At 41.4% G+C, this 15,135-nt stretch overlaps 1 protein-coding gene across 1 annotated transcript in view; it reads left to right on the forward strand.

Moving 5' to 3' along the window:
- Positions 1-15,135, forward strand: part of wnk1b (WNK lysine deficient protein kinase 1b) — a 48,782-nt gene that overhangs the window by 13,875 nt on the left and 19,772 nt on the right. The window contains exons 3-5 of the mRNA XM_077594516.1: positions 11,078-11,250; positions 13,323-13,543; positions 13,620-13,777. Of these exons, the coding sequence (XP_077450642.1) occupies positions 11,078-11,250; positions 13,323-13,543; positions 13,620-13,777 (552 nt within the window). The remainder of the gene's footprint in view (positions 1-11,077; positions 11,251-13,322; positions 13,544-13,619; positions 13,778-15,135) is intronic.

Genomic DNA, 15,135 nt, shown 5'->3' on the forward strand with positions numbered 1-15,135 from the left:
ACAATGTGTATTAAATTTAAGTAAAGAATCGCAACCAAAATGGTTGAATTATTCCCATTCCTTTTTAAATTTTAACATTGTATTTGTTTATGTTGTGTATTTTTGGATCCCTCGTGCGCAAATAGGGATGTACATTGAGCTGATGCTAATTTTTTTATTTTTTATTTTTTGCTCTTTAAGCTCAGAGTCCCCATGCAGCTCCCATCAATTATAACAAAGCAGAGTTGACAGAAGGGTCGCTTGTGTTTGTTTACAGCCTTTAGTCCTTTATGCGCATGTAGGCACGCGGTCAGCATCACCACGACTGTTCATTGTGCGGTCAGGCCATGAACAGCTCGACCCCGTCGCCCTGTTGTTAACCTCCTCTGAGGGCACCATGTGTTCGGGGATCAAAACAGTGACGAGAAGTCAAGTGAGACATTAGACGGGAATTGGCTGGGGGTGTGGGGGGGACATTAGCATGGGTGTTTGGCTTCCCATTTGAAAGCTTGCTTCCATTCACCACTGCATGAATATTTGATCGGGAATAGCTTCCGTGCTGACTTTGCACAAGTTCAGATTCTAGATCGTGGAACCACAGAGTAAATAGACGCGCACGTGCTCATGGCTCGCGCGTTTAAATGCCAGTTCACCTATTTTGGAATCAGGCTATCGTTTTCATCGAACAACCATAAAAGAGGAAGAGGCGCGTGCTTAATGACAACGTGAGGAACTAATGGACTGCAGATCCCCTGTGGTCTGGTCTGCTTGGCGCATTCGACAACCTGCGCACTTTAGGAACTGTTTACCTCACCCCCGCTTTTTTATGCTCCTGATAATCTCCAACACCCTCGAGGGCGATATTGCACAAGACTACTTACATATTCTTGGATTGTAGAGCTTTGTAATTTCTCTCTTTTTTTCCCGACATGTCTTCAATACAATGAAGAAAGGCCTTCTACGTAGTGTTAATTGTGCTCTGCGTGCTCATTTGCCGAGGAATAGGTTTTCAACGTACAGTAATCCCTCGAATATCGCGGTTAATGGAGACCAGACATAATCGAAAAATCGCCAAGTAAGGTCACTGCTATTATATTTTTTTTCTTCAGTGCTGAGTCCTAGTAGCAAGAGTGACTTTCGCTTACAAGTTTTGCCATGGATTTTCCCATTTTTATGAACTTAAAAAAAATAAAATAAACTAAAATTAAATAATTAATGGCAGAAAAAAATCGTGACGTGAAGTCGCGATAATTGAGGGAAGACTGTATTGCATTTCTACGACCTACTAGATATCCTAACCCAGAAAGATGTATTATGACATCTTTTTTTTCATGCCAGCTTCATTTTCATTGTGAACGACAGAGCTACCTGGACTACGAGAGTTGTGGCTAAATTAGCAGTTGCTGTCTAAGGGCACGTCGTTGCTTGGTGGATAATTGCACTGCACGTTGAACCTGCAAAAGTATCAAGATGCCAAACCCCTGGAATTTGAACAAATCTAATCGCATACAGAAATCCTGTGGGGAATAAAATGGCAGCGTAGCAAACACCAATTGCTGCTATGTGACATGCGAGCGCACGCAAAACAGGTATCGCGTTGTTGGAAATATGCCTAGGTAATTTTTGTCATGCGATTAGCCTGTCAGCACATGGCGCGAATGCAGAAGATCATTTAATAAATGCTGTCAGTCACAAAGGCTCCTCGTGGCTCGATAAAATGGCTTCCAACCGGGTCGCAGTCCAGTGTTATGCCACCGTTATAGACTTTTGGCAGCTTGCAAGCGGCTCTTGGTATTTTTTTTATTATCAAATAGCTGGCACAAGTATTGGGTATTATTCGCGTAGCGCGCACCCAGCGTTTTTGCGAGCCAACAGCAGCTTGGAACTGCTGACATTTCTTTGCAGGATTTGAGAAGGTTTTCCTTTTTCGCCCCAAATCTCTCCTGTTGAGGGCAATGTCCTTAATTAGCCCAAACATTAGCCGCGTTTCAGCTCACTCGCTCGAATCGGATAAGACGGATGATGGAAAAGGAAAAAACAAGAAGGCCATGCTCACCAGCTACCATAAATCGCCACAAATGTGAATATTGAGCGAAATCTGAGACGAACTGTTCAGTGAAAAGTATTTTTTGCATAACCCGAGCCACGTTTTCCTTCCCCTTTTGTGTTTTGCCGCACTCTCTTTGCTCACGTCTAGCTCATTCTTTTCTTTGTACGTCTAAAAATAGTTTTCTCGTGGGTTGAAGGTGTGCGCGCGCCAGACAGCAACAGTGTCACGAGTCGCATTTTCAGTTTTGACTTTTTATTTTGGATTCCGCTATTGGACGCGCTTTGAAAAAACTGAGGGGAGCTAAATAGATTCTGACATCATCATTAAGTCAAGCATTTCTGTTGAAATATCTCAGATACAGTCATACCTCTACTTACGAATGCCTCTAGGTACGAAAGTTTCAGGTTACAAATTTTGTAATATGCAAATGAGTGACTCAAGATACGAAAAAGATTCAAGTTACGGAAAACCCCAAAAAGTAAATGCATTTTATTTTATATTCCCCTTATTAAGCAATTAAAAATTACAAATGCAATGTGGCACATATTTTCACACACACACAAACATAGGGCACACGTAAAAGTCTAAAATGTACTACAAAGTGGACGGCTTTCGGCCCTGGTAAAAACGGGCTCTTGCTGCTATCTAACAGACAAACACAGGTATTACATCTATAACGACCACGGAGGGAGATATTTCATATGCTTTATTTATTTTAAGACATTAATAAATCATTTCCTTATAATTTTCTCATCTTTCATACAAAATTGGGACACTTTGACCAATTTTAAAGGGTTTAGTTGGTAGTTGTGTGAGGACCGTGGAACAAATTATAGAATTTACATATAAAGTACACCTCTACTTATGAAATTTTGAAGTTACGAAAAAAGTCTTGGAACCAATTAATTTCGTAAGTAGCGGTACGACATATATCATGGTATCGGTCAGAGAGTTACTAATAAATGCAGATGCGTCATCTTGTAGTCAGTCCATCGCCATTTGGACGCCGCTATTTCTTAGCCAAGATGTGGTCATTTTTGTGGTTGTTATCGCGTGATAAGTCCATCGAAAAGCGAGTATTTGCTCAAACAATGGAAGGCTTGGCAGTGGAATTCCAAACAGAAGTGTTTTCACTCACTGATGCTGCTGTGTATGTGTTGGCTAAGCCTCGTCCGCGTGGAGACAGGTGCGCCTCTGATCCTTATTTTCTTCCCTCGCAGGCTTTTTGCACCTGAATAAATGGGACCATACGCACTATGTAGCCACCGTTGTATTTTTATTTTGAATTGATGGACAATTTGGGCACTAATCCCCAGTGTTTTGAATTGCTGTCATATCTGCTGATGAATTGACTTATTTATTATTCATTCGACAACTGTTTCGATAGCCAATGAACAATTTGGAAACATTGTTGAGATAAATAAAATAAAAAAAATTAAAATCCTCGTGTTAGTAAGCATTCCTAATACTGTATAGTATTTATTTTTCTTTTTTTTATATGGTATTTTTTTTAACTTCGGACAGTCAATTTGAATTTATCCAATTTTATTTACATTTTATTCAATCATTGACAAATGCGATAAAACAGCAAATATTTTGTAATCCTTTGACTTTGAAATAAAAAACAATGTGTTTTTTATTTAAATGTCATTTTAAAAAATTCAATAAGTCAGTAAGTCTTGCATCACAAAGTACAGAAATTTCATTTAGATTCATACATCTGTTAATGTACTTATTAATTTACTTTGGCGGGCCACACAAGGAAATGGTGGGCCGCATTTGGGTCTTGCGTTTGACACCCGTGTGCTCAGTGGCAAATGAAGTCCTTGTAAAGTGAGAAAAATGAACAAGTAGTGATTAAAATATGCCTTTCGACTGTCAGGTTACACTTTAAGCACATGAAAAGAAAAGAAAATAAAGCCCATCCTTTTTCTTCCTTCCTTGACATGATTCCACGCTTCATTGTGGGGCTATTTTAAGACTCTATTAATAAGGAATGGTATTGTTCGCCACTTCTTTACTTGTCCGATCCGAAGGGGAAACTTGTGTCCCTATTGTCCCCTTCTTTGTCAAGATAATCATAGCCAGATGTACTTTGGGATTAATTACAGTTTGTCCGCTCCGAGGCGATGGAGCTTTACATTTCTGTAATTATCGACCGAAAGTCTGCCAACCATTAAATCAGACTTTGTGCAGCTGAGAAAGCAAAAGTTTTGGGACTGAGTCGGCGGGCGGAGTACAAAGTTGGTTGGTTTTATGAATGAGATTTTGAGATACAACAAGCGGAAGATTTTTGCAACCATTCCAGTAGTTCTTATTTATAAACCGTCAGGCAATTTTACCCTATTTGGGACACAATTGCAAATTGCGAAAGAATCTGATTTATTTTCAAAGGCTACTCTTGGCCTAAATCTATTTTGTCGCCATTTTGCTCCACAAAGACTCTATTTACATGAAAGTGACGTAAGTTTGACACGTAGCCATTGCGACATTGACGTCTTTGTCTCTTTTCTGAGCTCCTCTGCAGTAACCCGACCCCGTGCTCGTGTGTCCCTGTGGGTTATTGCATCACTCGCGTCCTTCACAACCTTTTTGTCACCTCCTTCTCCATCAAGTGGTGGAGTCATACGCTCCTATACGTACGCCAAATGCTGGTCCCGAGTGCCGTCCCAGCAGGAAAGATGACCTGAGGCCAGTTTGCCCGTTTCCTCATCGCACATACTCGGATAGTTCGCTGGAGCCACCGTGACAATGTAGTAGTTTTTGTTTGTTTGTTTTAATTTACTCCATTGGCTGACGATAGAATTTCAAAAAAGGAAAAGCACAGATCTTCCAGACTCATCTGGAAGAGTTAAACTCATTAGAAAATGCATGTAACCAACCCGCGGAGTCATCAAAAAGAGCACTCGTGCAGAGCGGCAACAAAAAGTCGTACGTGAGTCACTTTGCAGCGTTCATCCGTATCGCCAGCCTGTATCTGTTTAACGTCTCGGCTTTCCCCCGAATCAGTTCCTCTCCTGTCGTCGTCCCGGCTAATCGCCCCACCGATTAGCCGGCGAGCCTAGATCGGGAGGAAACTAATGAGGGACGAGGTCAAGGTGATATCGTATCACCGTGGAAAGTCACTTACATAATATGGTTTGTTGTGTATGTCACACTAAACCGAAGTGGCTGCTATGTAGACGTTAACACTATACGGCTATTTTATTTTATTATGGTCACTTTTCCAATCATAATCTGTCATCATCCTGTTGTGTTCGTCTTTTGGCGCTCTCCTATGAGTGTTTATTGGAAAAGTCAAGTCACACGTCAAGCACGAGTATCTAAGCAATATTTGAAAAAATTCGAGAGACGACCTTTCTACCAACAATATCTCCTTATTTGATTAAAAAGGATTTCTGCTTGGTTTGGTTTTGACCCCATGAGTGAGGATAACAAAACACATACCAATCAACCTCGGCCAATTGCTCCCATTATTAATGATTTTAATTTCCCTTATTAAGCGATAAAAAAAAAAACTTACAAATGCAACGGGGCACATATTTACTCACATAGGGCGCACTTAAAACTCTTAAATATTCTCCAAAGTAGATCGTTTTTTTACAAAAAAATACTTTAAAAATCCTGTACATAAGTTGTTATACGCCATACACAATTTAAAATAATCAAAAAAGTATAAAATACGGGAAAACGTGTACGTTGACAGGTATGAAAACATAAACTTGGCTCCTTCTCCGTAAATAATAGCCAGGAATTAAAAGAAAGCTGGTATCTTGTATCTTCTGGAAGCCCCGCCACAGCGAGCTGCTAAAAGCGAAACCCGAGGCTCGCTAAGGTTCATCTCGGGCGTCAAAAGATCGGGCCTCACACGTTTAACGACCTGCAAAAGGATCCTCTTGGTGGATTATGTAATGGTTTTCATCGTCCGCTCTCTAACACTCTCCTAACCCCGCATTAGATCATCCGTTAGTGCAACTAGAGTCCAGAATGGCGGTGAGATTTAAGTTTCACACACAAGCGTAATGTAAAATTTAGCTTATCGGATGGACACGGCATATTTGGAAACTTGAACGGAAGGACGGCGAGTAGATCAGGCGCATTTGCGTTTATGACATGTGAACGCCACGCTCGGCTAAACTTAGACGATAACCTTTTTTTTTTCCACTCCGGGGGCTACAAAGGTCTGGCAAGGCAGGTTCGGATGAGGCATGTGCGGTAGAAGTATAATTATGAAAAAAGCGCCCTCATAAATTATGACACTGTGTTGCTTGGTGCCAAGTGTAACTTCCTGCAGGTGAAATGCTTAAAAGGTCAAAGGTGTGCTCAACATGCCTTCAAGGCAGTTGCTGTACGCCAATCATAGCGTTTTCTAATCAATCAAGTCGCACAAAAATGCTTCCAGTTTTTTTCTTCCCTCGGTTTTTTCACGTGCTTGGCAGGGAAGAAGTTTTGCTTGGACTTTTTGGGGGGTGTACTTATTTGAACATACGGCCGTACCTCTACTTACGAAATTAATTGGTTCCAGAACTTTTTCCGTAACTTGAAAATTTTGTAAGTAGAGGTGTACTCAATATGTAAATTCTCTAATTCGTTCCACGGTCCTCACACAACTACCAACTAAACCCTTTAAAATTGGTCAAAGTGTCCCAATTTTGTATGAAAGATGTGAGGAAACAAAAATGAGAGAATATTATAAGGAAATGATTTATTAATGTCTTCAAATAAATGAAGCATATAAAAATGTGTATTATGGGAGACGTAATACCCGTGTTTGTCTGCCAGACGGCGGCAAAAGCCAGCTCTACCATGGCCGAAAGCCGTCCACTTTGTATTACATTTTAGACTTTTACGTGTGCCCTGTGCGTGTGCGCGAAAATATGTGCCCCATTACATTTTTACGGCATTTAATCATTTAATAAGGGGAATTGCAATCATTAATAAGGGGAGCATTTAGCCGAGGTGGACAGGTATGTAAAGAGAGAATCTTGAAACATGGATATTGGTTGTTGTGAGACATCAAATTCTGTTCATTGTTCATTTCTGTCATTTCGGTCATTCAATTCTGTTGAATTTAATTGAATGCTTTTATTGTCATTATATGAGATAGAATGAGAGCCCAGTAGAGGGTAGCAAGGTCTCTAAAGTGAGAATCAATGCAGCCGCGACAATATTTTCAAAATAAAATAATTTCATAACTTGGATCTTTTTTGTATCTCGAGTCACTCATTTTCATATAATAAAAAAAATCGTAACCTGAAATTTTTGTACCTAGAGGCATTCGTAAGTAGAGGTGTGACTGTATTTTATTAGATTTATTTTGTGTATTTACCAAGAGAGTAAAAACATATTTAAGCGGAATCCTTTTATTTGATGCAGTGTTTTAAATGTGTCCTTTTGACCTGTTGGACGGCTATTCACTTCACATGATTCAATTGGGTGCTTGTTTCTCCCTTGTGGAACAAAGGAGCCTGTTGTGATATATTAAACACACACACTCACAAGTGGTGTTTTATTTGCCAGTTTGAGGATTATGATGTCATTCCGTACTTAAGTGCAAGTCCATCACATGAGAACATTTGAATCATTTTTACTCATTTAGCTTCATTTTTGCCATTTAATGCAGGCTTAAAATGCCTGAACCTGCGTGTGTTGTTGAGCATGTTCATAAACTTGGCACCCCCAAGTTTTGCTACCAGATGATTGCCGTCCTACTGTGTTTGTTGACATACCCTCAAGCCAGAGAGCAGTGAAGTCATGAGTGTCTGGATGCAATGGCAACCTATTGTCACATGAATAAATTGTGGTGCTCATTGTTTAAAATGAGAGACACACTGACAAGTTATTGTTGCTTATTTGAAGACGTTCCAATCTCAGGGTTTGGCTCTAATTTGATTTTCAGCCCCATCTGAAGGAAGAGGAGGCACGGCATGAATGGCTGCCCATTTCCAATCTCTTAAACCCCAGGAAGCCTGTAATGCTACGGCCTGGCCGCGTTTTCAACAGGCAAGGCTCCTTCCCCGACCACAACTAGGTCAGATTTCAACTCTGCGAGGCGGACACATGGCCCTGGTTACTGCAATATGTAGAGTGGTGACTGATGGGAAACCAAAAACCACCTAAGTAGGAGGAAGGAATGAGTGAGGCGGAGGGAGGCGGGGGTGGAGGTGGGAGAGAGAGTGGAAAGAGAAACACAAAGGGGAAGACAGAGAGGACAAAAAGAGAGCGCAAACACATTTGGAATATTGCAGCAGACTGCCAACAAGTCAACTCAAATCTCCATGTTTGCCTTTGCTTCTTTAGCACCGCCACCTGAAATGTTTGAAAGGCCCAGAGTCCAAATGAGAACCCCCCAACACACACACTTACTGGAAGTCATTCATCCCCCTTTCAATCACTCTTATTCACAACAGATGCACCCCCTCTCTTGGACAAACGGCTAAGGCCGAAACCATAACAAGCTTGGTTTAAAGGTCCCGCGGAGACCTCGCCGTGCATTAGCCGCGTGGATGTTTATGAGGCTCTGTGCTTGGGAGCATCTTCTGATCATGCGTGTGGAGTTTCAGACAAGTTGGCTCCATACTAATGAGGTGCAAACTTTCCCCCCTGTTTTTTTTCTCTGAAATCAGTCCCTCTCGAGGAAATAAGGCTGCAAGTATATATGCCTCGCATTCTTTGAAATTTAGGGCACAATCAAAGTGGAGTCATTTCAGCAATAATTTGTACGAGCATGGGTTGCATCAGCTCTGCTCAAAAATAGTCGTTTTGCCACGAATCAATTACCCCGGCGCTGATTTCGACAGTGAATGCGATACCCCCTCTCCTTGCTTCCAAATAAACACTCCCTCGCCTCATTAATTAACTGCCAACTGCCAGCTTCGCTTGGAATCGGAGTGGAGAACTAGCAAGTGGCGTCTTCTCAGGTTAGCTTCGTATCAACACATTTTCTTGGGTCACATACGGCTTTTTTTGTAACTTTCTCACTTGTTCCTCCTCCACTGCAAGATTTTGTACAAAAAAATTCCACCACATCAACAAGGGCTGGCTCTAGAGGTGACTGTGCAGTTCCCTTCAAAAAGAGTGCATTCAGCCAAAACACCTTCTCTGTTTATACCTGGAAGTCATTAACAATTAACATACGTGAACTCCTGTTTCTGAACTTCTTGGCCAATCATCTTATAGCCTGGCTGTTAGACGACCAAAATTATGATCACAACGCTGTCTAAAACTGTGCTGTGTGTGTATGTCTAGTATGTGTCATCGTTTATCTTCAACCTACACAAGGGACTAAAGATGGAAATTAGCCCTTGGCTACAATCTTACATATTTACATATATATGTTCATTAATATCAATATAAATATGTTAATTAATATGTGCTGTCCCTTATTAAATAAATCAAACTCGAACTCAGACTTTTTTTGTGCTGACCTGCTTTTGTCTAAACCTTATTGCTGCTCAAATGTAGGATTCTAAATATGAACAAAAAATACCACAGGGCCAAAAGACAAAAATAACTTATTGTCGTTAGAACTGTGCAACAATACTCTAATAGAAAAATTGTTTTTGTTTGGGCAAGTCTTTGTGTTTTGGCTTTAGATTGTTTTGAAGGAACACCCCCGATGTGAGGATACAGTCATTCCTCTACTTACAAAATTAATTGGTTCCAGAACTTTTTTCGTAACTTGAACATTTTGTAAGTAGAGGTGTACTTTATATTTAAATCCTCTACATACTTCGTTCCACGGTCCTCACACAACTACCAACTAAACCCTTTAAAATTGGTCAAAAGGTCCCAATCTTGTGAAAGATGTGAGGAAACACACAAAGATAAGAGAAAATTATTAAAATTAATTAAATTAATTAAAATTTCGTACCTAGACTCATTCGTAAGTAGAGGTATGACTGTATTTCGGCAGATTGCAAGGCTCAACTGCCGAGTGCTGTCAACTAGTGGATGAGATTGGAATTGCAGTCTGCAAATTATTTCCAACAAAAACACGTGTAAAGATCGTTTCAGGCAGATTTTGACTCGACTGGAGAATTGCGCGACGTAACATATCGCAAAATGGATTGAAAAATGTTCTATTAATTGATATTCCCAAATAGGAGGAAAAGTAATTATCATTTTAAAACTTGTTTTTGCGAGCTCGTGCAGAAACAGGTCAACCGACTCAGACTCAAGGCACAGCTCCGTGATTGGCAGATGAGGAAGTTCAGATGCGAACGTGCAGAAGCCGCCACACGGAGGTGCACGTCGGCATCTGTGCGACGCGCAGAGCGAGAGGATATTTTTGAATCTGGCAAACGCAAGTCTCATGATGTTTTGAACCTCAGAGTGGAAGAGACGGAAAACAAGCGACCTCTCAACAAGACTGCTGGTGTTCTGACAACGTGATTAATTATAAAAAAATGTCACAAGGGACGCTTTGCAGTTGATCGTCCCGTTCCGTTTCGAAACGCGTGGACGAGTGTCACTGTCAATGGCTGCCAATGGGTTAAAAGGGCTAAAATGCTTAAGTGAGAGGGAGAAGCAATCTTCCATTACCTCGAGGGAGGGGGTCAGAGAACTAATGAGATGGTCAGGCTGCTCTTTTTTTTAAGTGCTGCTGGGAAAATGGAATGCTGACTTCCAGTCAGTCAGGTGACGTTGCAGTTATTGTCATGTGACCACGGGGTCAGGTGATGGACATACCGTAATGGGGTTTGTGTGTCAGCTGCAGGTAGGAAGCATTATGGACTGCTGCGAGACGTCCAACACAGGTAGGTGGTCACGACTGTACAGTGAGAGTCTATTTCTGATAAAAGGCAGTAAGATCAAAAATTTACTTTTGACTGCTGCGTTGCCTTTGATTCGGAGATGAAGGGACAATCGGCAATTTTAGCCGCAGCCTCACTCGGGGTGAGCAGATGCGTTTCAGCGCAATATGACACCATCGCCTCGCCATCATTAGATATCAATGACCACTTCTTACACCCCACCGCGCATCCATCCAGTCCATCTTGCCGCCGTACTTCCTGTTGTCTTCACCCTCTCTCCCTGCGTTTCAAGGACCGGAAGCTGTCCAAGTCAGAGCGCCAGCGCTTCAAGGAGGAGGCCGGCATGCTGAAGGGGCTCCAGCACCCTAACATTGTCCGCTTCTACGACTCGTGGGAGGGACCGTGTAAGGGGAAGAAGTGCATCGTCCTGGTCACCGAGCTCATGACATCAGGCACGCTCAAAACGTAAGTTAACACAAGTGAACACATGATGGCCACAAAACTCTCAATGACAAGCCTGGTAAACAGTGAAGTAAAAAAAAAGAAAATAATTTTTAAAAAAGGCAGTGGTACCTCTAGATACGAGCTTAATGCGTTCCGGGACTGAGCTCGTATGTTGATTTACTCATAACACAAACGAACGTTTCCCATAGAAATGAACTAAAAACAAATTAATTCGTTCCAACCCTCTGAAAAAAACACCAAAAACAGGATATTAGATTGGAAAAACATTTTTATTTGTTCTAATTCGCCATCTATTAATAAGTAATAAATAACTATTGGTTTAATAGTACTAAAATGTGTTTAATAGTACTAAAATTAGACGGATTTCGCGGAGGGGAGAGAGAGAGAGAGACCGAGAGAGACTTTTTGCACGGCAAAGCGCTCGTAACATAACATAAACAAATTTAAATGAACTTGGATTACGATGCAGACACATTCAAAAATAAATGTAATCTAACCTTACACTAAACTTAATTCTAATTTTGTTTGACATTTTGATACCTTTCTTCTCCCAGGTTGACTCTATTTGCCCCGCCTCCACCCTGACTTTCAGATGAAACCTATCAAGGGTTGTTTGCTTTTGTCTTCCCTTCCAAATATTCCGAAAATGATGCACACAAATGTCCTCACAATAGGATAAGGCACGACCACTTGCCAACAAGAAGTAGTATATACGCCATTCGCACTGACTAACGGGGAAAAAACATGCAAAAAAAACACGAGGGAGTTGCGACCAGAAAGACAGTGCCCATGATGTTCTTATGAGCAGCCTCTTGCTGTATGCTCGTATCTCAAGATAAATATTTGCCCGAAATGTTACTCGTATCTCAAATTGCTCGTATGTCGGGGCACTCGTATGTCGAGGTACCACTGTACATGCCTAGAAAATCAATGTCTGCAGTCATTACTGTCCACGCGCCGACCACGTCGTGTGTATATAGAAGCACGCGAGCTATTCAACGCAATTTCACAATCAAAGGCCCAAAGTGGGGAGAGCAAATGGCGAACCCACCTGCTCAATGCTGCTTTTGCTGCAGATTCCTGTCATTCCTTTTGGATAGATGCACAGACAGATGCTGTAACCAAGCATAGCGTATTGGGTAGGGGCAGCTGGGGGGGCGGGAGATAGTATATTTAGTATCTCTGTTGACAAAAAAAGAGCCAAATGTAACACCATGGCGACAAGCATGACAAAGCCCAATAGGACAACAGTGCCCTCTGCTGTACTTTATAACCTTACCATTCATTATTACTACCGTGTTTTCTCACATATAAGCTGTATTTGTAACAATAAAAAATATGACTGAATCAAGGATACAGCTTATAGGTGCACAAGATTTAATTCCTTATGATATTGACCCTAATGATGTGCTTTTGATTGATACAGTATCTCAGAAATACACGTGCAATGATTTTTCTTAAGATTTTCCTTTCAAAGTAACACATTTGTACTCCCTATTAAAACCATGAATAGAGAGGTGAAAATTGTGAATCGGGGTGGCTTATACGCGGAAAAATTGTCAAATTCAATGATTTTAAGGCAATTTTAAGGGTGCGGCTTATACGCGAGTAAATATGGTACTCAAATCGGACACTGTCGTGTGAAAGAACGAACACCAATAAATACACACAAATTATTTTTACACTGAACAGTTCCTGTACATGTTATGAGGGCTGCAGGTGGAGAACTTTTGTCTGCCCAAGTGTTGGGAATGATGAAAGGAACAACTGATAGGAACCATGGGAATACTTATCTGTGTGTGTATGTATGTGTGTGTTTGTTCACAATTCCCAATCAACAACACAAAGATTTTGGCTCTCAGATCGAAGAAGAGTTGCACAAGGGGGGGATTCTTTTTTTAAATCCAATTATTCAGCTTTGATGCCATCAAGAAGACTCGATCAATTCCTTTTCTTCGAGTTAACCTTGAAAATGTATCCACGTGTGACATCAAATAAGAACATCAAGCATAACCAAGTTACAGAGGGGCCCATGCTGACTTCAAACGTTCCAATTTTTTTTGTTTTGGCAGCTACCTGAAACGTTTCAAGGTGATGAAGATCAAGGTACTGCGCTCTTGGTGCCGCCAGATCCTCAAAGGCCTCCACTTCCTGCACACCAGAGCGCCGCCGATCATTCACCGCGACCTCAAATGTGACAACATCTTCATCACCGGGCCCACCGGTTCGGTCAAAATCGGAGATTTGGGCTTAGCCACGCTGAAAAGAGCCTCCTTTGCAAAGAGCGTCATAGGTAGGACATTTTTGCGGGAACTCGCGGCGATGGGAAATGACAAGAATCTGTTTTTGTTTTGGTATCATGCCATCAGGTACTCCTGAGTTCATGGCCCCGGAAATGTACGAGGAGAAGTACGACGAGTCCGTGGACGTCTACGCTTTCGGAATGTGCATGCTGGAGATGGCCACCTCGGAGTACCCCTACTCGGAATGTCAGAACGCCGCCCAGATTTACCGACGCGTCACCAGCGTGAGTGTGTTTTGCATTACTGGAAGTCTCCTTTGTTTATTTTGAATTAGTTTAGCCAGCAGCAATGTTTTTATTTGCCATCAAAATTGAAATCTCTTCACTTAAAGTGGAAAAAATGAGGCAGACATCTTTCTGCTCACACTCATTCGACGTGGTTTTTCGGAATCCGTTAAATTCACATTTTCACCGGAATGTCTGACTTCTGGGAACACCTGTCTAATTGCATTCAGCCACATTAAAAAAATGACATTGCTTTTCCCTCAGGGATCTGATTTAAAATCCTAACCGCACCCGGGTTCTTCTCCCGAATGACAGTGCAGCTGACTTTTTGCGTTTTTTTCCCACACGCCCCCGAATGCCCTTTTCATTTCACCGGCTAATTCAATTCAATGTTCGTGTAAATAACTACTAAACGGATTCCCGTGTATTTTTGAGAAAGATTTTGACCAGAACTGCTATCTGATCAGTGGAACTAAACAGGATTTTTGTGCGTTACTTCTGTAGTAACCGAACTACAGTGCTAACCTCGAGATACGAAATTAATCCGTTCCGGAACTGAGATCGTATGACGAGATTCTCGTAACTCGAGCGGACGTTTTCCATTGAAATGAATGGAAAACAAATTAATTCGTTCCAGCCCTCTGAAAAAACACCAAAAACAGGATATTGGATTGGAAATTTTTTTTATTTCTTCTAATTTGCCATCTAGTAACAAAGTAACACATAACTAGTGGTTTAATAGTAATAAAATGTGTTTAATCTAACTAAAATTGGGCAGATTTTGCCGACGAGAGACAGAGACGTTTGGGGGGGGGGGGTCGTTTTTTTTCCATGACAACGCACTCGTAAACTGAACAAACAAATGTAAATTAACTTGGATTAATATATACAGACACTCAAACATACGTTTAATGTAACTTTACACAAAACTGAATTCTAATTTTGTTGTAATCTTTTGTTACCTTCGTTTTCCGGGTTGGCGCTTTGCCACGCCTCCACCCTCACGTTCGCTATCGATGGACTGTTTGCTGTTGTACTATTCCCTTCAAAATATTCCGAAAATGATGCACACAAATGTCCTCACAATAGGATAACGCACGACCACTTGCCAACGAGAAATAGTCTTTAAAGAAGGATCGCGGGAGCTTCTTTCCTTAGAAAGAATAACAGGAAATACAATAGTTGAGCTTACCCACGTATTGATTGTGGGTAATGAAGTTTTATTCTGAGAAAGGTTGCCATTGCCTATGGGTGTTGTGTGCACGAGTATACTTCATTACCCAGAAAGCCCTCTTTTTGCCCGCGCATGCGCGTTGTGCGTTTCCTGGTCGTATGAGAAACTCGTCTGAATTAATCGT

Source organism: Stigmatopora argus, chromosome 23 (assembly GCF_051989625.1).
Source record: "Stigmatopora argus isolate UIUO_Sarg chromosome 23, RoL_Sarg_1.0, whole genome shotgun sequence".
NCBI classification, from domain to species: Eukaryota; Metazoa; Chordata; class Actinopteri; order Syngnathiformes; family Syngnathidae; genus Stigmatopora; species Stigmatopora argus.